Source organism: Notolepis coatsorum (assembly GCF_963971535.1).
Source record: "Notolepis coatsorum genome assembly, chromosome: 10".
NCBI classification, from domain to species: domain Eukaryota; kingdom Metazoa; phylum Chordata; class Actinopteri; order Aulopiformes; family Paralepididae; genus Notolepis; species Notolepis coatsorum.
In genome coordinates, this window is record NC_140174.1 from 116,457,506 (window position 1) to 116,484,095 (window position 26,590).

Below are 26,590 nucleotides of genomic sequence, written 5' to 3' on the forward strand. Positions count from 1 at the left end.
TCCAACTTGTGCGAGTTGCAGTGATCTCCTGGTTGTTCCCCACCTAGGTTATCTCTAACTATTGCGCTGCTGCAACTAGAAACACTGTCCTGGCCTGCTTCTAAGTTCAGTGGCCTGACTGAAAAAAAAATGTAATTCTTTTGATATATATATATATATATATATATATTTTTTTTTAAATCATCTGCCGACCCCCCCCCCCCCCCCCCCCCCGCGCCGGCTCGCGACCCTCCTGTGGGTTGCGACCACGACTTTGGGAACCCCTGATCTACAGTAGCTTCTACATCTACAGTTGCTTCTACATCTACAGTAGCTTCAACATCTACAGTAGCTTCAACATCTACAGTTCTATTTTATAATTTTTAGACTATTTTTAAACTTAATCATTTTAAACTATTTTATTATTTGTATTACTGAATAGAGAGCCTATTAGGATGTTAGATCCTAATGTGAAACACTGTGATTTACCATACCTTGCTATGCTCGCTCATGCCTGTATTTTTTACTGTTGTGAAGCACTTTGAACATGTTAAAAGTAATAGAGCCCCGCTACCTAGTTCCCTCTCGTCCGTATTTCAGCCAGTAAGTCATACCAGCTCTGTATAAACTAGCCCCTTTCGTGACTGTAGCAAGCCCTGCCCCTGTATTCAAGCAGGGCTTGCTCATGAAAGGGGCTCTGTATAAACAAGCACACGCTACAGTTGTCCAAGGCATCTGCTATATAATAATCTTCAGATTTACATTAAGTGGTATTAGTAGGTAGGGGTGCACCGATGTATCGGTCGGGTATCGGTATCGGCCGATAAGTGCCTTGTTGACTGCAATCGGCCGATAAGCTCGAATGTGCCGATGGCAGTAGCCGATAAATTCAGTCGCGTCCTGCACAACGGCGCCACCCCCAGTCCCCCACACACACACACAAGCTACTGAATCAAAGTTACTACTAAATATTCAACATTCTCTTTTGAGACTCCGCTTCAGACTCTTATCATTTGGCACTAAAAGCTAAACATTGTCACCGATATGGCTGTCCGCAACATGTCATTGTGTACGCGAGGTGGTCGCTCAGTGACTACGTTAACATGAGCTAGGTTAGCTAGCATGAGCTACCGGCAGATGGAAGACTAACGTTACTGGTGAAAATGTGATTTACGTTGGAATACTCCTTTGCCAACTTGCTGTACTTTGCTTGCAGGTCTGCAGCCATTATTGCTGGATTATGAATAGCCCCAACTTTAGCCAAGGTAACGTTATGGCTAAACCTTTAACGTTAGTTAACGCTAGCTTTCGGTTAGCTGTTCAATGCTATTAATAACACAACCAAGCGAACCCATCACAGCTCCCCGTCAACACCCCTCTCTCGGGAAGATGGCATTTAAGAAAGTATCTGCTGTTAAAATGACACAAACATTAGTTTTGTGGCATTAACGTTATATAGTTAGTGTTACACGTTCAATAACATCAGCATATTATTTACCCGAAGATAGCAAGTAAGCAAGGCATTACTCCGTTCATAGCTCAGTTCCATTCCGTTGCTCATTCCGTACCCAACTACTCATTCTGCAATCTGTTAATAAAGTTTTCAACCAGACAAATGTATAGAAAGGCTTTGTTTTATTATAACATTTGTTGCAGTAAAATCATTGTGTCTCGTTTGGTCATCTTGTGGAGCGCTGGTCGGCGGGCAGCTAACGTATTAGCTTGTTGTGGTTCTCGCAAGCAGATCAATGGCGGCATGCCCGGAAGTAGAAAATGAATAAACGCTTGCCGATTGGTGGTAAGAACAGCAGGAGGTGGGTGCTAGCGGTGTGACGTAATTGGCCGAATCGACTGTCAATCAAAATGGTTCTATTGCATTGGTTGAGAGCGCTGGTTGAGAGAATAGTATCCATCTGCAGGCCGCCAGACGATACTGGGAGAGGGATAGTGCTACATGGCATGGTGGAATTAATACCATAAACATATTTCTTGATGTTTCCTTTTTTTAAGTAAGTAAAGAGGCCTACAAATACAAACATACAAATATACAGTAGTTTCATTAAAAAATATATATATATTAAAAAAAATTACAAATACTTATTTTTTGCCACAAATATCGGTATCGGCCGATTGTGTTAGTTGAACAATCGGTATCGGTGGCCAATTTTCATATCGGTGCATCCCTATTAGTAGGTTACAGCAGTAAGCATTAGTTTGCTCAGTAAATTATGGCCAATTCGTTTTATATTGTTTACTACAGTTAAATAAATAAATAGATAAGAAGCTATTTCTTTTTTACTGTACCGAAAATAATACCGAACCGTGACTTCAAAACCGAGGTACGTACCGAACCGTGGATTTTGTGTACCGTTACACCCCTACTAACTACACACCCTCAAGACCCCTACGCTCTGCATCTTCTGGTCGCCTCAGACCTACTCCTATCCAAGCTCCGGGAGGGTCATCAAAGAGAAGCCGGCTATTCTCAGTCCTTACCCCACAATGGTGGAATGAACTAGCCACCCCAGTTAGGACAGCCGAATCCCGTCCAATCTTTCGCCGTCGACTAAAGACGCACTTCAACCATTATCTGAAATAATAAAATAAAAAAATAAAATCTAACCCTAACTAACCTTACTGTCATGCACTTGTCCTAATAAACTAACCTACACTGTAACACGCAACACTTTGATGAACATTGTTACTCAGCTGATAGAGTTGTACCCTTCCTGATGACCTGTCGTACAGAACTTGTAAGTCGCTTTGGATAAAAGCGTCAGCTAGTGCTCCAGTAGCACACCATGTTACCGCGCTGCGTCGCGGGACTCCGTGCTGCGTCACGGATCTGGTTGACTCCGAGTTCGATTCCCGGACTCGCCGTCATTTGCCGAATGTCTCCCCCTGCTCTCTCTCCCGTTTCACCCTACAACTGTCGGTCATGCTTGACCAGAAAAGCGATAAACGCTAAAAAATTAAGTTAAAAAAAAAAAAAAAAAGCGTCAGCTAAATGACTAAATGTAAATGTAAATGTAAACATAACAGACTGACAGTAAGTTTGGGGGAACTAATGGGATAACTGGGGTTGGAACAAAAGTGCAACTAGGGCTAAAAACACAATGAAATAAACTAATAATAATAATAAATAATAATAATAATAATAATAATAATAATAATAATAATAATAATAATAATAATAATAATAATAATAATAATAATAATAATAATAATAATAATAATAATAATAATAATAAATCCTTCTTAGCTTAAAATCTCAGGGAACTAATGGGATAACTGGGGATGTTGTTTGCACCTGACAAGAGTCTCAAAGTCTGGGGTGATGGTAGACGAAGCAACTCTGAGGTCATGCTCAATGTTCAATCTGTTCCTCTGCTTTGTCTTCAGCTGGACCAGAGCTGAGAAGCCACTTTCACAAAGATAGGTAGTGCAAAAAAAATATATAAAAAAAAAAAAAAAAAAAATTATGATCGCCGTCGTCGATTATGTCGACTAATCGTTGCAGCCCTACCCTTAACCCTTTCACTGCCACACGACAGAAGGTTAACCCTTTACTATCACACAACAGATGGTCGCCGTATGGTAGACTTGACCATAATAAGGTAATTTATAGGCCTGATATTCTATATTCATATTTCAAATTGCATGTGGGTGGCAGAATTCAGTACTGTATCTACAAAAAACCCTGTAGATCATCTGCCCTTTATTCATTTGCTTAGATGTTTTGTACATGTGATCTCAAGAAGGTGTTGAATGAGCTCAGTGGCTAATTTTTCACGTCTGGTCAATGTTAGCATGGTGTTATTCACTGTCAAATATGGAAAATAAAATAATAATAATTTATATTCTCCTTTGACACTCCTTTCTGACACTGGGAATACATTCCCTGAGCTCCATAGATGTCCCTTAGATACTAGTAAAACATTTTGAAATATTCAATTGCAAATAGAATCAATTGTTGTTGATTCATGAATTGATCATTTTGATTAATCGACTAATCGATCAAATAATCGACAACAAAATAATCGTTAGTGACAGCCCTATTTACATCTCATCCGTCAATAGAACTGACACCAAGCAGAGCATAGAACGCTGATATTCTGACGTGATGACCGTTCCTTCTTTTATAGTTTCCTTGTGTGTGACAGTGAAGCAGAGGAGTGACAGAGCAGAGGGACAAGTGAGCAGGACAGAATGAGCAGGACAGGACAGAGATAGGGTGAGCAGGACAGAGACAGAGACAGGGTGAGCAGGACAGAGACAAAGACAGGGTGAGCAGGACAGAGACAGAGACAGGGTGAGCAGGACAGAGACAGGGTGAGCAGGACAGAGACAGAGTGAGCAGGACAGAGACAGAGACAGGGTGAGCAGGACAGAGACAGAGACAGGGTGAGCAGGACAGAGACAGAGTGAGCAGGACAGAGACAGAGACAGGGTGAGCAGGACAGAGACAGAGACAGGGTGAGCAGGACAGAGACAGAGTGAGCAGGACAGAGACAGAGACAGGGTGAGCAGGACAGAGACAGAGACAGGGTGAGCAGGACAGAGACAGAGTGAGCAGGACAGAGACAGAGACAGGGTGAGCAGGACAGAGACAGAGACAGGGTGAGCAGGACAGAGACAGAGTGAGCAGGACAGAGACAGAGTGAGCAGGACAGAGACAGAGACAGGGTGAGCAGGACAGAGACAGAGTGAGCAGGACAGAGACAGAGACAGGGTGAGCAGGACAGAGACAGAGACAGAGTGAGCAGGACAGAGACAGAGACAGGGTGAGCAGGACAGAGACAGAGTGAGCAGGACAGAGACAGAGTGAGCAGGACAGAGACAGAGACAGGGTGAGCAGGACAGAGACAGAGACAGGGTGAGCAGGACAGAGACAGAGTGAGCAGGACAGAGACAGAGACAGGGTGAGCAGGACAGAGACAGAGACAGAGTGAGCAGGACAGAGACAGAGACAGGGTGAGCAGGACAGAGACAGAGACAGGGTGAGCAGGACAGAGACAGAGACAGGGTGAGCAGGACAGAGACAGAGAAAGGGTGAGCAGGACAGAGACAGGATGAGCAGGACAGAGTGAGCAGAGAGTTGACGATTAATTAAATTCATGTCGATGATAATAAGATAACATTAATCGTAACACTATCATAGAGTGAGACAGTCACCTACTGCCGGCGGTCAGTCAGTCAATGTCAAATAGTGCAGCATAAGCTATCGGGCATGGTTTTTGTAGCTAGTATAGTTCCCTAATGCAGTCGTGACTTCGACATTTCCAAAGTCAACGAGCGAACTTTATTATTATAGCATTGGCTAAAACCCACGTTGATGCGAGTGACAATCATCACACAGCTAATATTACTATGATTATTAGGATAAAGGTTCCCTCGATAAAGACACGTGAAAAGTATAAAACACCTGTGACGTTAGCTCTACTGTGCTAAAAATGTACGCTAAATGTATTTCAGCCAGGTTCTACTCTAGTGTGGAGATCCGTGTCCATGGCCCCCTCTGATCACCCGGGAACAAAGTCAAGAGCGAGCGGGTCCTCCACAGCACTCACTACTCAGCTTTGCAGTGGTTTGTGGGGAATAGCACAGTTGGTACTCATATTCAAGGGGACCACAAAGATGGCGTACTGGCAGGTGGTGTCCAACTGATTGTGGGCCACTCCAGCCAGCTACCACCACACATGTAGACAGTAGTGGTGGGGGAAAATATCGATACAGTATAGTATCGCGATACTTTGCGTGACGATACTGTATCGATACAAGGACGCCAAGTATCAATATTTTATTATGTGATTATTATTTTTATTTGTAAAAGGAAGTTGCATTGTTCATTTCAATACCTGTAATAGTACAGTAGTCCACACACACACTGTGTGCATTCAGTTAACACTATGGTCGCCAAAAACGCCGTAGCACGTCTTTCCCCGCCATGCTCATTCTGCCAAAGACACCGTACCACGTCTTTGATATCAATATTTAAAAAATCTGTGATCGAAATCATATTTCTCCCCCGGAGACTTGAGATCTACTGTTGATCCCCTCTCAACTCTCCAACGGTTCAAGAGCGCCATCTGGTGGCCGATCGGCGGATCACCCAGAGCGGAAACAGGAAATGGAAGCTGGTGCTCATTTCAATTCGGTCCGATCACTCGGTAATAGTCCCAGGACTCGAGCTAGACACAACGGATAGCAATCCGTTACCAATAACTCGATAAACAACATGATTTGGACGTATATACTATTATACAACCTGGAAATGGATTGCATATTTCTACATCCCATAATAGGAATATTTCTGTTCCACGCTCATCGCCCAACGCTATGAGGAAGCTACGGTAAGATTCAGCGTTATTTTTTAACGTGTTCGATACTAACTAACTGCTCTAATGATCATATCACCCACACTAGATGAATCATCTAACGTTGGCCACGGAATTATAAAAGACCCCCCCCCCCCCCATCCGGTCAACATCAGATGATCAGTAGTAACTTCTAGAAGCACGTCCATTTGAAATTTTTTATCTCGCGCAGATTCCTATCAAATTGTATTTGATCATCAATATAATGCATTTGGGGCTATAAATCACGTTCTGGAGAAAGCTGCAGAAAACGATAAAAACATACTTATACTTTAGACCGTATTTTAGTATGAATATGTGAATGAAAAAGTATAACGTTGCTACACCCTGAACAATAGATACTTGACGTTGAATGGGCCATAGTAATGTCAATTTAGCAATACAATTTAAAAAGTTATAGCCCTGCAAAGAAGGTAAACATCCCCATAGACAAATAGAGCTCGCAGAGGATGGTATATTAAGAATATAAGCCTGGCGACTAAAGTGTTAAGTTAAAATATGACTGTAATACAAACAGTTCAGTTTGTCAGGTACATGCAACACAGATTAGTGTTGACATCCGTCTGCTTGAGAAAATCCCATTTGCTGCAATAAAAATGATTGAAGTGAGATGAACAGACTGGAAACATTATTTTATTAGATAAAACATGTTGACAGTTTTACTTTGCAGTTGAAAAAAAGTAATAAATCGCAATATATGGCAATATTAATATCGCAAGACTGAGGATATCGCAATATATTTTGTATTGCGATACTATCGCATCGTGAGGCCTCTGGTGATTCCCACCCCTACTGTACAGCGTTTCTGCTTAGCCTCCACTGCCAGCCAGCTACTACCACCACACATGTAGGGGGTCATCCCTATGTTCCCCGGGTTCTATGTCCCCCACTCCCGAAAAAAGGGTCCTATGTTCCCCGGGTCCTAGATCAGCCATTCTCAAACAGTGAGTGGCATCGAGTGGGCCGCGGAGGCAGCCTAACCTACTGCCAAAATCAATGCTTACATTTGTGTGTTAGTAGTCGCCTCGCAACGAACGGTAGAATTTCGCCCGGCACGGAAACAAGAGAAATGGAATTGAGAATGTTTCTGGAGGAAATAATAATATTGTTGGCTAGGTGGTAGGCTATTGATTGCGTGTGTGTGGTTCAAAATGTTAAACTTCTATTCCTAAAAGAACACTAGCGACAGAGTTGTGTGAGGGTGTAGTCAGGGCTCTACAGTGCGACCATATTGCTCGCATATGCCCCTAAAAATATGTGTGTGCAAACCTCAAAATTCAATTACGCGCACAGTGTGCGAGTGCAGATTACAGCCTCATTCGTACTTTTTATTTCTCCGCTGAGAATCGTTAAAAAACTACAAGTCCCACATTGCACTCAAGCCAACGGTCCAATCACAGTAGAGTGAAGTGACTGGTTTCATGGGAAATAAAGCAAATGACCAATCGGAAGCTCTCATTTTGCTTGTTTACTTCCTGAAACTCCGCCATTGCGATCAGGGCTCTCGTTTTCCGAGACACTAACTTATTATAGTCTCTCTCTTACCAATAGCAATAGATTTTTAGAACACCTAGATTTATCGATAGCAATAGTAATATAACGTTAATGCAACTAAACGAATGCCTTGCTTTGTTAATCATAACGTTGATGCAGTAGCGTATGTCGGTGTGTTGGCTGTAACGGACATGACAATAACATAACGTAATAATAATAATCTATTAATCTATATAATCTATTCTAACATTTTCAAATCGATGCAGTTGAATTTCCCCCTTAGGATCGATGCATTGTTACACCCCTACACCAAAGTCACTGGCCCACTGTGTATCTGTGTGTATAATAACTTGGCTAGCGTTATCAACAGCAGAGATGGGTAATAGGGTCCAGCTGCAGCGCCGGATGGCCGGAGTGCAAGCGGTGTGATGTAATTGGCAGACTCGACTGTCAATCAATGGTCTACCTGACACGCAAACTCAAACAATGTTTCTGTACTGGGCTCCGTTCCCCGTACCTGGCTAACTGAGTTAGCCGGATAATTTTCAGCTTGACTTAAAGGCCAACCTTCACGTTGTATTTTTGTTCAATAAACAATGTGGACTAGGCCAACGGTGACTTCAGGGCTGTACGCTAAGCTTTTTCACTAGGGGCACACTTGCCCCTAAATGAGAAATTTAGGGGCAAAGAATATTTTTTAGGGGCAAATTTTTAAATAACTATTTTACCATTATAGTAGGGCTGGGCGATATGGCCTCTAAATGATATCGCGATATTTTGACATGCATCAAAAATGCTTGATTTAACCCTTTGATGCATACAGTCACGCCAATATGATGATTATAATAAGTCCCTGCAACATATGTTTGCATTATTAAACCATGAAGATGCTTTAAAAAATAATTTAATGAAAATTTACTAAGAGTAGTCTACTGACACACTAAAAAATTGCTTACATCTAAGACAATTTATATAAAAACTCTTGGGTGCCTTTTACACAGTACTGTGTTTTCTATCCACTTTAGCCAAACACACACACACACATATATATATATACACAGACACTACTGTGAGAAAATAATCACACAGACTTAATGATTTTAGAATATTTCAGATAATGAAATTAAATGTTTATATCATCAACTATCCAGTTAGTATTTATACTGTGTGTAACATTTGGCTACTTTAAATCATTGAATGTAGAGAGAGAGCGAGAGAGAGAGAGCGAGAGAGCGAGAGAGAGAGAGAGAGAGAGAGAGAGAGAGAGAGAGAGAGAGAGATAGGGGGCGAGAACGAACAAGAGAGCCAGCCCCCCCCTTCGCGTTTTGATAGTCTAAGCTGCCGTAGGTGATGACGTCACACTCGAATGTAAACAGGAAGAGATGGAGACACACGGAGATGGAAATTCAATGATATACAGAAATGAATAATAACCAATAAATATGAAGTTATGTTTAAACTTCTGTTGTCAAGCGTTGTCAATATAACTCACCCCCTTTCCTCACGAATGGAACTAGTCTTGTGGAGTCCGCTTTGACCGTTTTCCAGGGTTAGCAGAGATCGCTAGTTAGCTTAGCATAATCCTAATGGTAACCTTGGTTAGTAGCTACCGTTAGCTCATTGCTCGTGTCAATTAAATTGCATGTTATTAAAGGTCCACGCTGGTCTGTCTAATGAAATTACAACCGCAACATTATATTGCACTGTACAGCCCTGGTTGTAGGCTAATGTTTTACTACAATTTGTATGGATTAATTTAGGAGTGAATGCGAATGAAGGGTTGAAATCACCACTCGCAAGCTTGCCCCCAGATATTATTTTAAACTCGCACGGACCAAATTAGGGGGCAATTTGCGATCATATCATCGCAGTGTACAGGCCTGGACTTTCATGAAGGAGGGAAAAAAAAGTATTGAAATTGACCCAGTTTTAGCGTTTTTATCAAACATTTTGTCTGCCCAACACAATCATTGATATATTTTAATCAATGGTTCATAACGTGCGTGTGTAATCGAAATGATGCAGGGCACCAGGGGGCTCACCAGGGGGCGCTGAGAGTCACACACAGCTAGTGGCAGGCACTGCAGGCAGAGAGCCTTGCTACCATAGATATATGCTTGCTACTACTAGCCGAATGAAAATGTATCTGTTTCACCTAACACTATTTCTCCGTGATTATAGCCATCCATCTCTAAAGCTAACCACTATTTGTAAAAGCCACAACCACGTTACCATATTTGTAATAATGTAAATCATTGTGTCGTTGTACACATAGTGTTTATAACGTTAGTAGCTAACATAGCTTAGCTTGGTAGCTATTGTGCTAACAACATATCCCGACATCCGGCTCGCTGGCCGGCATGAACGGCCGACCCAAAATGGTTCTCTCCTCTCTGTACACCCCGTCCCCACGGGTACCCTGCCGGGGGGCCCATGGACGCGACAACGGCGGCAGCCGTAGGGTGCTCGAGCCCGTAAAGGCTAGTGGTACACGATAGCTATGAGCTAACTAACGCTCAGCCGCCGCTGTTGTCGCGTCCACAAGCTCCTCCGCAGGACACCCGCGAGGACGGGGGCACACAAAGAGGAGAGAACCACCCGCAGGGACGGCGGAGCTGTAGTGGTCCCGACTGTAGCAGGGACGGCGGAGCTATAGGCTAACTGTGATGCACCGAGTGGGCCACCATTGATCTAGTACTATGACCCGGACGGGCAAGGCATACGTTTCCTGAAGTGACGTCACGGCCGTGCTAGCGTCTGAACGCAGCGGCCCGCCTGATCTCAAACCTACCGAAGTCGGCCCATGTCACCCCACTTCTTAGGGACCTGCACTGGCTCCCCATTGCTGCACGAATCCGCTTCAAGGCCCTTGACCTAGCATACCGTGCGGCAAAGGGAACTGCTCCCGCCTACCTCCGGTCAATGGTCTCTAACTACACACCCTCAAGACCCCTACGCTCTGCATCTTCTGGCCGCCTCAGACCTACTCCTATCCAAGCTCCGGGAGGGTCATCAAAGAGAAGTCGCCTATTCTCAGTCCTTGCCCCACAATGGTGGAATGAACTACCCACCCCAGTTAGGACAGCCGAAACACGTCCAATCTTTCGCCGTCGACTAAAGACTCACTTCTTCAACCATTATCTGAATTAAAAAAAAAAAAAAAAAAAAAAAAAAATCTAACCCTAACTAACCATACTGTCATGCACTTGTCCTAATAAACTAACCTACACTGTAGCACTCAACACTTTGATGAACATTGTTACTCAGCTGATAGAGTTGTGCTCTTCCTGATGGCTTGTCGTACATAACTTGTAAGTCGCTTTGGATAAAAGCGTCAGCTAAATGACTAAATGTAAATGTAAATGTAAATGATAAGCTTTTAGATTCGGCTCATTAATATGCACCTGTAGTGACGTCGGCGTTTGATAAGCTTTTTTGATTCGCGCGTGCATGTTATTCGTGCGTGGACCTTTTTAACTCTTTCGAAGTGGCATTTCCGGTGTCAAATGGAAAAAAATAAATAATGAAATTATATACCAATGATGTAAACTACCCATAATTGATCAGTAGGGTTTAACCTGGATGTTGGGCTTTAAGCCGGACCTTTCCGTTCCCCGAAGTCGGATTTTCTAAATCACCATGGTAACAGATCAGAAAGTTTGAACCTGGTCCGGAGCAGGGTTAAGTTCAGTTAGCTGGATGAACCATGGCCACGCCCTCGCAAAGAAATGCCAGCTCGCTTCCTGAAATATTTCTCACAGTCTAGATCCCATTATACCATTCTGAATTATGTTTTTGTGCTTCGTTTTCCTAGAGGGGGCTTTTGAAATGTATAATAATAGAACTAAATGCTGATAATAAATCATATTCAGCCTATAGATTTACTTTGTCCTAAATAAAATAATGCACGTCATATACGGCGCTCGGAGTCGTGATACACGCTGCATGTGGTTATTTTAATAACGGCGCATTGCAAATGTGAATCCCGCAGGGATATTTTTAATGAATGAAACCTATCGGCCGTTTGGCTCTGATTAGTTTCATATATTCTCCGCTGTAGATTTGCTTAACGGAGCGCCCGGATTGTGTTTCATTCAAGCATAAAATTGAAGTGTCCATGCGTGGATTGTGGTTTTTGTGGATTATGAATTACGAGGAATCTGAGGATTGTTGAATTGTATCATCACTCACACGTTAGTGATATTGTAACTGGGATTAAAATGTCTGATGAGATGCGCTGTTTGACGGATTTGAGCAATTGAATGAGCCCATTTGAGAATAAAGAGATAAAACTTCATTCAAAAGAAAAATATTAGAAACACGGGTCTCTTGTCCATTGATGGCTACACAATGGATATATCCCGTCTGGCACAGTGGTGCAACGGCTAGTGCTCACTCCTGTCAAGCGGACGACCCTAGTTCGAAACCCAGCGTTTCCAATATAATTTTTTTGGAATATAATATTAATGACTATACGCAAAAGTAGCCTAGTTTTAAGTTAAAATATTATAAATCTACATGCATTGAGGATGTCATTCTTTATATAGCTCTCAAAGTGCACCAAATTGAAGCATTTACATTGCAAAAAGAAAAACAAAAAATAGAAAAAGGGGGGATTCGAACGCGGGTCGTCCGCGTGAAAGGCATAAGGACCAACCATCACACCACGGTGCCAGATAAATAAAACATCCACCATACATCCATCAATGGACAAGAGAGCCGTATCCTTATTCTGAAAGAGTTGAACTAATTATTTTCGCTAGCAAGATCTCATTTGATTATTCATTCCATAAGCCTACTGCCAGCAGGCACATTTAAAGAAATATAATCTGATTGATTGGGGTAATGAGGGATTTAAAATTAGCCTATAGATTATGCATTTAACTTGTCGGCGAGGCTATTGAGCCGTACTGCATTGTACCCATTCTGCAATCTGTTAATAAAGTTTTAAATCAAGCAATCAATCAATGCCGTTAGAAAATCAGGATTTCTGCGATCGACACCTGCTGTCTTTTCAGCTGAAGCGGCCGCACGCAATTATCCTGAGTCTCAAGTCTGGTTCAAATGAACGAGACTGAATCAGCGTTCGAGGAACAGGAAAATCCCGGATTCAAACATCAGGTTAATTGAATCTGGATAATGGGACTCTTGATCGATTTAGTTGAACCAGGTACGGGGAATAGGGCCCAGGAGGTGTACAGTATTTCAATGGGCAACCCTGAAAGGATTATTTTTCTAGAAGAGCAACACAGCCAAAACATAAGCATTGTATGCATAAAAGGGGCAAAAGCTAAAGTTAAGTGACTGAACCTTTTGTAGCAGTAGTTTGATTTGATAGTTTATTTGATAGGGACAGCACATGTTAATGAACATCAAGTACAAAATACAAAATGTAAACATGTAGGGTTGTAGCAAGAGCTAATTTACACACATGCACGCACAGTACAAATAAACATTTATAAAAAAAAAAAAAAAAAACTTACTTGAAATATTTTCACTGTGCTCCTAAATATTTTTGGGTGCTCCTAAATTTCTTTGTGTGCTCCTAAATTTTTTCATTTAAGAGCACATGTGCTCCTTGGGAAAAAGGTTAGCGTAGAGCCCTGGTAGTAGATGGTGACAGGGGAACATAGGACCCTTTTTAATCTGGGACCCAGGAAACATAGATAATCATACGCTCCCCACATGTAGACAGTGTTTCTGCTTAGCCTGCAGCCAGCTGTGTGAGAGAAACCGGCCCCAATGGCATTTTTCCCCCCAACTAGAGTCAAGATATTTTTGATGGATTAAGGCATGTTTGAATGGCTGTCTGCCAAACACAAAGCGAAGCCTACATTTCTCAAGGATGATTGTATGGTAGCTCAGCTGGCACACACAGGGATTAAAGCAAAAAAAAATCTCCTGACTGAACTTTTTTTCAGGCCAAGTTATATTCTTATTTTAATCTCCACTGTATTTTTTTTAATAGCGTTAGAGTTTTAAGGGAGCCTACTTGTAGAGCCTACTGTCCTGACTGTGACTATAGACCAGACCTGGGCATTGTACGGCCCGCGGGATGATTCTGACCGGCCCGCGAAAGATTACATGATAATTTTTTTTAATTTTTTTTCTTTTCATGTCAACGTTCACACGCACAATATACGCTTACCTAGGATTTGACTTGATTCAACAACAAAGCAGTCGGGGCAAGCCGAAAACGGTCGAAAGTGTGGTTATTTGAAGTTTGGATTTCTTTTTTCACAACTGAGGTAGGTAGATTAAATTTTTTGAGACTAAAGTACAGAAAAAAGGTACCGCTGGGTACCGGTATCGATTCACAGGTACCGGTACCGTATCGGTTCAAATGTGAACGGTACCCATCCCTACTGAACACACAACTGCAGGGCAAGGGCATTTTTGCTCATGAAATGCATAGCCATGTGAAAGCCTTCATGACAAAGTTGCAATTAATTTCAAGGCAACTAGGCAGCAACAATCTCAAACACATGAAAACCCTGAAAGAAGTCAAACCATCAGCTGATCACCGGCACAGGTACTCATCCATGTTGGGAGCACTGCATGATGAATTTTCAAGGCGTTTTCAAGATTTCAAAAAGGTTAAGGATGAAATGCAGCTGGTTTCCTCTCCCTTTACCTGCAGTGTTGATAGTTGTTCAGCTTGAACTCATTGACCTGCAGTCTGATTCACTACTGAAAGAGCACTTTAAGTCAGCATCACTGCTAGAGTTCTACTCTGCTCTCAAGGAGGAGAACTTTCCAAACATGAGGAGACATGCTCAGAAGATGTTGGTTCTCTTTGGATCCACCTATATGTGAACAGACATTCTCAGTCATGAGTCATGACGTTTACCAAGTCCAGGTACAGATCCTCTCTCACTGATGAACATCTGGCAGCTGTGCTTCGCATCTCCACCTCAGACATGCAACCTGACTTTGATGGACTTGTTAAAGCTCAACAGAGATTTATCACACTGAATGAAAAAAAAAAAAAAGAGCTGAAGAACACTAAAATGTGGAAATATAACAAGTGAAATGGGACACTTGATCTTTTTTTTCTTTTTTTTGCACAGTTCTGAAAACATTAAATGTTTAATATAGGCATGTAAAGTAAAAAAGGCTACTGGGACACTTTTCTTTACACAGTTCAGTGACATGCAGGGAGCGAAATTAACTTTTTGACTCACCGGCTAGTGGTGGGTAGATGGGAAGAATCTACCCGCCAAGCATATTTCTTACCTGCCAAATTTTTTTTGATAAAAATATATATATATATATTTTATATAAAAAAAGAAATTTTTTAATAAAATATATATTATATAATCATACTAGTTGTATTATCTGCGAGACATCGCCACCACGCAACAAGTCAAAATGCTCGCTATCTGCAAACAGCTCCACTGTCTGTGTGTACTCTAGTAGCCTCCAGCTCCAAAAAGGATTCTCCTGTGCTGCAGCGGGACCCTATACTAATACTCTACATTCAGCATGCAAGGATTCTCCGGCACTGCAGCTGGACCCTATTGGTATAATGTTAGGGTTCTTTGGTCAAATCACATTCAACATGCCCTCAGCTACAATACGCATTGAATCAATGTTATAAGACATTGATATCAGGAGCTATCTGTAGCTACTGCTAGCCCGCTAGGTAACGTTAAGACAATTTAGTTTACTGGGACATATAGATCTAACGTGAGCTAGCTAACGTGAGCTAGCTAACGTGAGCTAGCTAACGTGAGCTAGCTAACGAGGGAACGGAGGTATTATGCACTCGAGTCGACTATTGCTGGAGCATTTGTTGATATCAGTAGCTAGCCAGCTAGATACTGTTAGACAATGCCTCGTCATGTATTAAACTAAAAGTGAATAGTTGACTGGGTCATTGTTTAAACAGTAACGGTAGCTCATGGAGGTCCGGTCTAGACTAGAGCAGACTGCCTCTGTGTTGATAGGCCTGTTGCAATAAGCAATAAATCAATTTATCGCGCAATAATGAAAATGAATGCAATGATTTTGACGGGCGCAATTAATTGCTATTTGCGTGTTTGTTTTAATGAGGCGGGAACCAGTACCTCTCCGTGTGGGGAGGCGGGCCGCTGACGTTACTACAGAGTACAGCACGGGAGCTCCTGTGAGCACCATGCGTATGTTGGGCAGTAGCAACGCTACATAGCTTAACTACATTTCTCAGTAGCGTGATGGTAGCGTCGCTCCTTTTGAACCAAGTAGCGTTCTTTGTAGTGTAGCTATTTTTAGACCCAAGTAGTGATGTAGCGTGAACAAACGCTATACGCTACTGCCCGGAGAAACTGGACTGCTAAATAAAGATTAAAGATCTAGCGTTGATGCTATGACACTTCCTCCTCATCGTTGATTGCCTGTAGTAGCTGCATCTAACGTTAGTAGCTAACGTTAAAACTAACCTAAAGTTAGTTGTTCACCAACAATCTCAACATTTGTTTTATCATTAGCTCAAAAACACAGAACCGGACGACACAAGTTGTCCGCTCATAGGTTCTGCTAGGATAATAACAACAATACTTCCGGTCGGTGGGTTTCAAAATAAAAGAGCAAAGTCTAAAACACCGGAAAAGACGTTTATTTTGTACAGCGTTTTCCTCCACGAGTACTCAAGTACATCATGTGATCAATCGATGTTTTTTTTTGCCCATCCCTAGTTTATCCTGTGCTGAAAAGTCTCCATTCCAATAGAGATAGTATATATTTGTGTTTATTTGATTATTGTTGAGCTATATTTTAATCGAGAGTAACTGGTAGTGTAGCTTACTACATTTTCCAAGTAGCTTGCCCATCACATAATCCGCGAGCCACAGTAAACAAACGCGAGCCACAATTAGGGTGACCAGGTGTCCCGCTTTTGGTTGTATACTGCACAGCCATTTTACCTAATGTCCCACGTCCCTCTTTTCGAAGCAAAAAATAAAAACATGGGTCTAAAAGCCCCTTCCTACAGTAAACGTAGCAACCCGCCTCTTGTCCACACACATTGCTCTGCTCGTTTTATCATTGCTCTCATGGAGATAAAACTGGGAACGAGGTTACTCTGCTTCTGACGCTACCTCATATCTGATTGGTTAGGTAGTAATTTAGGATATTTAAAATGTCTTCCAATGTTAAATAAAGGTTTATTGCACTTTGAAACGGTTTCCTTGCATTATTATGCTATTATCATTATATTAGTAAAAAAAAAAAGGTTGATTGAAAACTTTTGGGAAATACATTTCTCAAAAAAATTATTTCTCTCAAAACCGCAATAATATCACTTATCGCAATAATTTCTGGGACAATTAATCGCCCAGCAAAATGTGTTATCGTGACAGGCCTAGGAGCAGAAGCCAATAGTATCCCGCTGCAGGGCTGGGCGGATATGACTCGTTGCCACGGTTTCTTTCAAAATAAGAGTATCATACGAACTGAATGCTGCTAACTGCCGGAGCCATCGATATTATGACTGGAACTGCGCTTGGAGCGGAAATGAGACCCGCACAGTAGGGGTGTACGGTATAAACGGTATACGGTATAAACGTTATGAATTTGCTCTACGGTATGGATTTTGACTATACCGTGTAACCGGTAGAGCAGCTCTAAAATAGCAATGACGTCATGTAACCACAGCGTGACTATTTCAATCGCATTTGCCCCTAAAAATAGATAGAATTAGTCATAGATAATAGATATGTGCAAACTGGAAAAAGTTATTTAGGAGGCTTCGCGCAGTGGGCGTGTCAACACGCAATTGTCATTTCATAATAAACACATATCACCGTGGCGCACAGCAAGTTTCAATTTCAGTTCCTGGCATTTTTAACCAGTGGAGAAAGGTAAGAGATTGCCCTATCGTTTTTCTTATATGAATTATTCTACGTTAATAAAACATACCTGGTGATCAACTACAGTTTGCTGTAAACATTATGATATGTGTGTAGTGTTATGATAACGACGGCTGCAGCGGGAGGACGGCTGCAGTAGTGGATTTGCGAATAGCATGCAGCTGCAGAGCCGCAGAACCATGGGCGCTTTCAGGTCTGGTCACAGGCCCGCTCAACAGCGCCCCCCCACCCAACGGCTGAATTGCCAATTGACCTGAAAGCGCTCATGGTTCTGCGGCTCTGCAGCTACATATGCTTCTAGCAAAATCCAGCATCCATGGGAGCAGCACAGAGTCTCAACTCGGGACTTATTTTATTTGGAATATAATGACTTTATACGCAAAAGTAGCCTAGTTTTAAGTTAGAATATTATAAATCTACATGCCTTGAGGATGTCATTCTTTATATAGCCTGCCTATCAGGCAAAAAAAAATATTCGAACGGAAACACTGATACCGTGATATATACCGTTACCGTCTATGCTTCAAATTATACCGTGATATAAATTTTAGACCATACAGTCCACCACTACCGCACAGATTTTCAAAATAAGAGTATCGTTATGAACTACACGTCTACACGCCACGCGGCGGGCAGACCCCCCAGTGGCAAGCGCCAAAGGTAAAAACTGAGGCCCATTCAAAGTCCTATATGTATTGTTCATTGTGTAGCAACGTTAAACTTTTTCATTCACATATTCATAGTAAAGTATGGTCTAATGTATAAGTATGTTTTCATCTCTTTCTGCAGCTTTCTCCAGAACGTGATCTATAGCCCCAAATACATTATATTGATGATGCAATACAGTTTTATGGCAATCAGCGCGATATAAAAAATTCCAACTAGACGTACTTCTAGAAGTTACTACACGTCATCTGATGTTGACCGGATGGGCTAGGGGGCGTTTATAATTCCGTGGGCAGCGTTATACCAATCATCTAATGTGGGTCAAATGTTGATAATAGCAGTTAGTATCGAAGACGGTAATTTTACACGCTAAAACTCACCCCAGTCTCCGCGCACCGTTGGGCGATCATCGTAGAGTAGAAATTTTACCATTATGGGATGTCGATTTACCCGGTCCATCTCCAGCTTGTATAATGGTATATACGTCCAAATCATGTTGTTTATCGAGTTATTGGCAATCGATCGCTATGTAGTGTGTCGAGATCGAGTCCCGGGACCTATAGCGAGTGCCCGGAAGTAATATGGCAGACCAGCACAACCTCTACGGCACTTCCTGTTAAGCGATTGCGCCGATCGGCCACCAGATGGCGCTTCTGAACCGCCAGAGAGCTCAGTGGGTCCTCCTGGTGGATCTCAGGCCAGCGGAGGGGAAATATGAATCCGATCCCAGATTTTTGAAATATTGATATTAAAGACGCTGTAAAGCGTCCTCGGCAACTTGAGCATGGCCGAGAATGACGCTTTTAAGCGTTTTCCGGCAGTCAAAGTGTTAATGTTTCACATTTTGTTTATCATTTTGGAAATAAATTCTATTTGAATAAATTATATTTTTGAAAGCTAACCTCACTTTTTAATTGCCAAATAATAACATACACTCTTACCAGGGGTCAAAACAATGCCATTTACTGCTTTTTATATAGAAATAAAATGTATATTATGCATAATTGAGTTTGGAATTTTGGCCCGGCCCTCCAACATATTTTCAGTTACTCATTCGGCCCCCCGGGAAAAATAATTGCCCACCCCTGCTATAGACCCTACTGTTGTGGTTCTTGTGCCAGGCAGGGAGGCTGTGTGCTGAGAGAGCGTGAATGCAAGTCTTGTGGCTAGCTTCTGATTGATGGCGAGCTAGCACCCTTTTCCCATTACTTTGAACCATGAAATAAATGGCTTGTTATCATACAAACAAGGGACTAAACACGTTTCGCAATTATGCCACAACAACAATGGACATCTCCTCCCCACCGTTTGTATATTTTTTTTACCACGCACCCACCCCCTCCTAATGTACAGTCTCCTCCTCATCATATGTATATATTTACTGTTAGGATCTCTGGGTAACAGTACTGTATATTTGCATATCGTATATGTGACAAATGTAACAGTACTATACCTGTAAGTCATGTATGTCCCTATGTCATAAATGTCATGATGTCATGTATGTTGTGTATGTCATAAATGTCACTATGAATTGAAAATGGGGGACCCTGATGTCAACGAGACAAACATCTTTCTCTGGTCTGCATCCCCTTAACAATTGTGTGTATTGCTACTGGATTTACCAGATCCAGAGTGAATTAGTGTTGTCAAAAATATCGAAGTATCGATACATATCGATACTGAATATTTAAAACGGCTTCGATACTCATTTCCCGAAATACCGATACTTTCTGCAGTATCTTTCTGCAGTACTTCGGGTTTGAAGTAAACAACGAAGGACAAGCTAAAGCTTCCCCAATGCTATTTGCAAGCGGTGTTAGAGCAGCGCCAGCGCGGATCTCCATAAAGAAATGAAAGAGGTTCGTGACAGCTGCTCTTTCAACGTCACTGTGACTGAAGCATTAAACCATTAACTCTAGTTTAATACATGATACGTTGTCTACTGATGGCGCATAATATCAACAGCTGATTTGTTGTAACGTTACAGCTACCAGCTAACGTTAGCTACTGCTAGCAGTTAGCTCCCTTAGCTTAGCTGGCCACCGTTATAATTACTGCATGGAAACGGAGTAACGTTAACGTGTAAACGTTATGTCGAGGTCATACAATACTACAGTCGACATAAGGTTAACGTTACCCCGTTTCCATCAAGTGTTTAAATAGCAGCAATCTTGTTGAAAATGTAACGTTACTAAAATGCTCCGAGCATAGCCTCTCTCTCTCTCACTCTATCTACCGCTACCTCTCTCTCTCTCTCTACCGCTACCTCTCTCTCTCTCTCTATCTACCGATACCTCTCTCTCTCTCTCTCTCGCTTGCTCTCGTTATCTTTAAATAAAAATCGAAACTGTTACTAACTGTTCAGTTTGTGAGGTACATGCAACACAGATTAGTGTTTACATCTGTCTGCTTGAGAAAATACCATGTTCTGCATTTGCAATAAAAATGATTGAAGTGAGATGAACAGTTATTTTTAAATGTGTGATCTAAAGATAAACAAATGGTTTTAAAAGTGTTATATTTATCTTCTCTTATAGTACCAGACTCGAAGCTGAGGAGAATCAACCAGCAACAAAAGCTAAATTTGTTTATAAAAAAATATATATATATACATACACACATTTTTTTTTTTGGGGTATCGAAATGGTATCGAAGTATCGATACTTTTCAAGGTATCGTATCGAAGTCGAAATTCCAGTATCGTGACAACACGAGTGAATGAATGAAAACTTTATTTAATACACGAGACCCTCTTCTTGGGACCAAGTAAGGTTTCGTCGATAATCCAATGTACAGTTACCCCACCCCGCCTAGTCCCAACCACCTCCAATGTATAGTCCACCCACCCCATCTCCTCCAATGTATATACTCTCTTTTTTAGACTATTTTTTTAACTTTTTTCACTTTTTTCTCCCATTTTTCTATATTTTTCTCCCATCCCAATTTTGTATCATCCAATTCAATCCTCCCCTGTCACGAACGCTGTTTCTTGCCTCCCACAAGCCGGCTGCAATGTGGACTAAGTCATACATAGCACAAGTCCCCTCCGGTACTTGAGGTAACAGCAGTCGCATCTTTTCACCTGCGCAGCTTGATCTCTCAGTGGCGAGGAGTAACGCGTGGGAGGCTCACGCTGCCCCCGACACTTCCTGATTCTACTGCGCAGGCGCACCAACCGACCTGTAGGAGTCGCTGTCCACAATGCCCGATCCCCACCCATCAGTTTCCCACCCCCTAATACGGCCAATGTGTATTAGTATGAACGACCAGCTAAACTGAAAGCAATGTGGAGCGCTGGGATCGAACAGGCGATCCCAGCGTCTCCGCATTCGTGGCGAGCGCCTTACCCACTACGCCACGTAGCCGCCCTCTTTTTTAGACTATTTTTGTATCACAAACAATACTGTATTTGTAAATCTGGTATGTCATAAATGTATAGATGTAGCAGTATTGTCTATCTGTATGTCATGACTCATGTGTGTCATATATGTTATGAATTGAAAATGGGGGACCCTGATGTAAAGTATTTCTCTGGTCTGCATCCCCATAACAATTGTGTGTATTGAGCCGTACTGTATTGTACCCATTCTGCAATTGTTAATAAAATGTTCAATCAATAAATATTGAACAGATTGCAGAATGGGTACAATACAGTATGGCTCAATACACACAATTGTTAAGGGGATGCAGACCAGAGAAAGACGTTTGTCTTGTTTACATCATCAGGGTCCCCCATTTTTTTCATAGTGACATTTATGACATGCATGACATTGACATCATGACATTTATGGCATAGGGACATGTTACCCATAGATCCTGACAGAGATTATACATATGGGGAGGAGACTGTACATTAGGAGGGGGTGGGTGGGAGAGAAATATACAGTACCGTTACCCATAGATCCTAACAGAGATTATATACATATGATGGGGAGGAGACTGTACATTAGGAGGGGGTGGTAGAAAAAAGATACGGTGGGGAGAGAATATACGGTGGGGAGGAGACGGTCTACAGATACACCTGTGTGATGTTGCTACGGAGTTAAGCTAATAAACGTATACTCACAACCACAGCAGGGGACTCACGTATTGTACTGTGAAGTAACACGACAATGACAAACGTGTTGTTTCTGTTTTTCTTTTTGACATAGTTGCGGCACACGGAAACAAGTTAACAACTCACCACTACAGCCCCCCGTAGCGCTGCCTAGCCAGTCTCTTCAAACGTCCTCTCCTCTCGAAACTTTCTTTTGTTAGGTGGTCCCGCTGATCCTTTTCATCTGAGAAACCCGCGGTGGGTTTTCTTTTTAGTGGCCGGCTTACTCCTTCCATTTAACCGACACTATTATTAGCTAACGTTAGCTACTCGGTATAGCAGCGAGTGCAAGCAGCGTGGTGGCTGTGACGTCGGGTCAACAAGCAGGGTTAACGCGCGAGGCTGCAAAAAAGGCGACTCGTAGAACCAAAACACACGCAGTTTTTAATTATTTTACATGACTATTTTGTTACCCTGCCATGTGGCGGACAGACTTCTCAGACCTCGCAAATGTGTAACTCGCCCAATAGCCTGCAGCTGCAACCGCGGAGCGAGCCTCCGGCAGCGTAATCCTGTCTCTCGAGTCGCTGAGTGATGACTCTGCTAGGCGCGGCGCGATAGATTATTTTTTCATATTTGGCGCCTCTGATTGGCTCAATTTTCTTTCAATCTGTATGCATCTACAAATCATATTATACCAGGTAGCCAATTCCGTCAGACTGCGAATCAAATGGACGGATCTCCCCAATCAAATTGACGGAAATCCGTCTGGAGACGGAACGCTTTAATGCATGCACACACACACACACACACACACACACACACACAGAGAGGTTGAGGTAGTTACACCCACTTTCACCTCAATATACCTCAGTACTGAATGAGTAGTAATATGTTCCACTACTATCAGTAAGCAGAGGTTCAACATAAACACACTCACTTCCTCCATACAGCAACTACCAATCCGCACGATTTTAGCATTTCATAGGCGACAGTTTACAGCTCAGCACCGGCTAACTGGCCTACCATTCATTTGCAACATCTTGGACATGACCCCCCTCACCCTGTTGGATTAAAAAAAAAAAAAAAAAAAAACATGCAGTGACCGGGACATGCCGTCCTATTGACCGGCGAACAGAGAGAGAGAGGGGGGGGGTCTCCAGATAATCACGGCAAAATGCAAGAACGCCTTCCCATTCCCAAGCACACCTGGCGATTGGTACTCTAAGTCTTAAAAAACGGCCACTCGCACAAATGTCATGTTTCAAGGACACTATTTTTACACAAGCAAGCGGCAACGTCAAGGTTGAAAGCCCTGTCGGTCTAATTCCTCTCATCTCTCTCTCTCTCTCTCTCCCCTCCCCTCACCACCCACCCGCCTCCCTCTCTCCTTCATGCCTGCGCCCACACATTTTCTACCCAAATTCTTGGCAAAACCCATTGCAGCATTGTTGCGTAGTACCACACACACAGTGAGATGCACACACAAAAAAACACACATGCAACGTTCAAGACAGGGGAGAATTGGATACACGAAATTCGGATGGGAGAAAAATGAGGAAAAAGTGGATAAAAAAAATAAAACACACAAGCAAACAATGTTGCATCGCAAACGCTGTGTGTGTGTGTGTGTGTGTGTGTGTGTGCGTTACCCGAACGATGCAAATGCAGTGGGATTACAGCCATAGAAGCAGGAGCTGTCAGTGGCTAATTAGCTATAGCGGTCTAGTAGCCTGGCCATGAACTTCAAGCAGCAGGCATAGCAGATAGGGAGGTTAGCGAGCGAGCGAGCTAACTAACCCAGGCTGTGTATAAGAGAACGCCAGGGAAGACCATTGTATTTTATAGCTTGGTATAAAATCTTGGCCGGTTAACCCTTCACTGCCACACGACAGAAGGTTAACCCTTTAGCTTATTAATGATGGAGCATCGCCGTCGGTTGTGTGATAGTAAAGGGCTCTAACCTTCTGTATTAGTCACAGTGAAATGGTTAATAACGTCTGTCGTGTGGCAGTGAAAGGGTTCAAATGGGTCACAATACGTGGAAATAATAAACCTATAGGCTGTGCTTGGATTATTTCACACGGGTGACGGTGGGTGGTAACGTTAGGTCGAGGCTCCAACATCACCCAGGCAGCCAGGCAGGCCTCACTAGCCGCTGTGTGTATTTATATCATTGTGATAACTTATTTGTATTAAAGTCAATCTATTTTTATACTACAATATTCAATAAAGAGAATTATATTAAATATAATTGCTTTGTGTCTGTTGTATACCCTAAGCCTCATGGTTACATATAGAAAGGTTAGCTAACGACACCACCATGTCGCAGGGCCCAAATACATCTCTATACCTCCGTGGCTCGCTCGCTACCAAGACACGTTCTGTGTGACCCGTTAATCTGTCAACCCGTGCACCGGGGGGGGGACCCGTCGACGTTATTACCGACGTTATGTGTGTGTTTCTCTGCTGCCAGTACCGACCTTCCCAGGTTCTGCCGTCCTCCTCCTCCGGCACCAGAGGCGGCGGCACCTCCACCACCAGTGCTGCTGCCACCGCCGGGCTTGCGATTTCCACCACCGGCCTTCATTGACATGGTGATCCCATAAAAAGACGACGACCGTTTGCTTCTTGCGTGTTATTCTTCTAACGTTTTAATAAAAAATACAAAATTAAAAAAAATTAAAAAAAAAAAAAAACAATTCGACTAACTCGCGGTTGGTTTGTTCAGGTTGGTTGCGTGACTGACAGCCCGGCCAACGGCACTACAGTGTAGTTAGCGTTATGATGACGGCTAGCTAGCTGAAGCTAAGCTAACTGTCTGTGTCACAACCCTGCTCCGTCTGCTGCTGTGGGGCTCGCGCTGCTCTCTCTGCTGTGGGGCTCGCGCTAAGCTAACTGTCTGTCAACCCTGCTGGGGCTCGCGCTGCTCAGTCTCTGCTGCTGTGGGGCTCGCGCCGCGGAAGGAAAGAGATGCTAATGCTAACTTAACACCCAGCTAGCCGGCTAACGTTAGCTTAGCTTAGCTCAATTAGCTTATCTGTTGTACTACAATGCCTATTACTTAAAACAGGAGAAACCAGATAATCTTAAAAAAGACAATACGTGCCGATTACTCGTCGGCAATGGACGTGTATAGTACACCTCTTGTCAAATTCGTTATTTGTATCCTAACGATAATAAGTGTCTCAAAATGGGGGTTTTGCGGCTATCTGTGGCTCCTCTAGTCCTCTCCGTTGCTAACAGCGAAAAGACCAAAACAGTCTGAAAGGGGACAAAAAAACAGCGGATGGATATAACAGGGAGGCGTAACACGGCGGCACACACGGCATCCGACCGTTGATTGATTGATTGAAAACTTTATTAACAGATTGCAGAATGGGTACAGTACAGTACAGCTCAATACATACAATTGTTAAGGGGATGCAGACCAGAGAAAGACTTTAGTCTTGTTTACATCAGGGTCCCCAATTTTCAATTCATCTATTAACATATGACATGAATTGAAAAAATGGGGGACCCTGATGGAAACAAGACAAACGTCTTTCTCAGGTCTGCATCCCCTTAACAATTGTGTGTATTGAGCCGTACTGTATTGTACCCATTCTGCAATCTGTTAAATAAAGTTTTCATTCATTCATTCATTCACATACACATACACGACATACAGATAGACAGTACCTACTGCTACATCTATACATTTATGACATACCAGATTTGCAAATACAGTACTGTTTGTGATACAAAAAGAGTCCAGAAAAGAGAGTATATACATTTGACGTAGAAACTGTACATTGGAGGAGGTTGGGTAGGTGGGGGTGGGTGGGGTCGGGGACTGTACATTGGAGGTGGTTGGGTGGGGGGGGGGCACACACTGTACAAGCAAAACTGTACATTGGAATATTGACAAAACCATACTTGGTCATTTACTGTACATTGGAGGGGGTTGGGTTAGGACATTTACAGTTGCCAGTTTCAAATTGCAGTCTCCCGTAGGTGTTCTTTGAGAGTGTTTTTGAAAGTGGGTAGTGATTCACATTCCTTAGTGGTCACCAACCCATCGATCTTGATCGACTGGTCGATCTTTGAGACCTTCCCTGTAGATCTTTCCCTGAAAAAAAATGTAAAAAAATTTTTTTTATCTTTCCCTGAGAGTCCACATTACAGTTCTACTTTTGTTTTGATGTGAA

General features: G+C 42.6%; 1 protein-coding gene across 1 annotated transcript in view; it reads right to left on the reverse strand.

The window, feature by feature from the left end:
• Positions 1-25,619, reverse strand: part of atxn2 (ataxin 2) — a 250,745-nt gene extending 225,126 nt beyond the window's left edge. The window contains exon 1 of the mRNA XM_084323938.1: positions 24,884-25,619. Coding sequence (XP_084180064.1) covers positions 24,884-24,996 — 113 coding nt within the window. The 5' untranslated portion in view covers positions 24,997-25,619. The remainder of the gene's footprint in view (positions 1-24,883) is intronic.
• Positions 25,620-26,590: the final 971 nt, after the last annotated feature.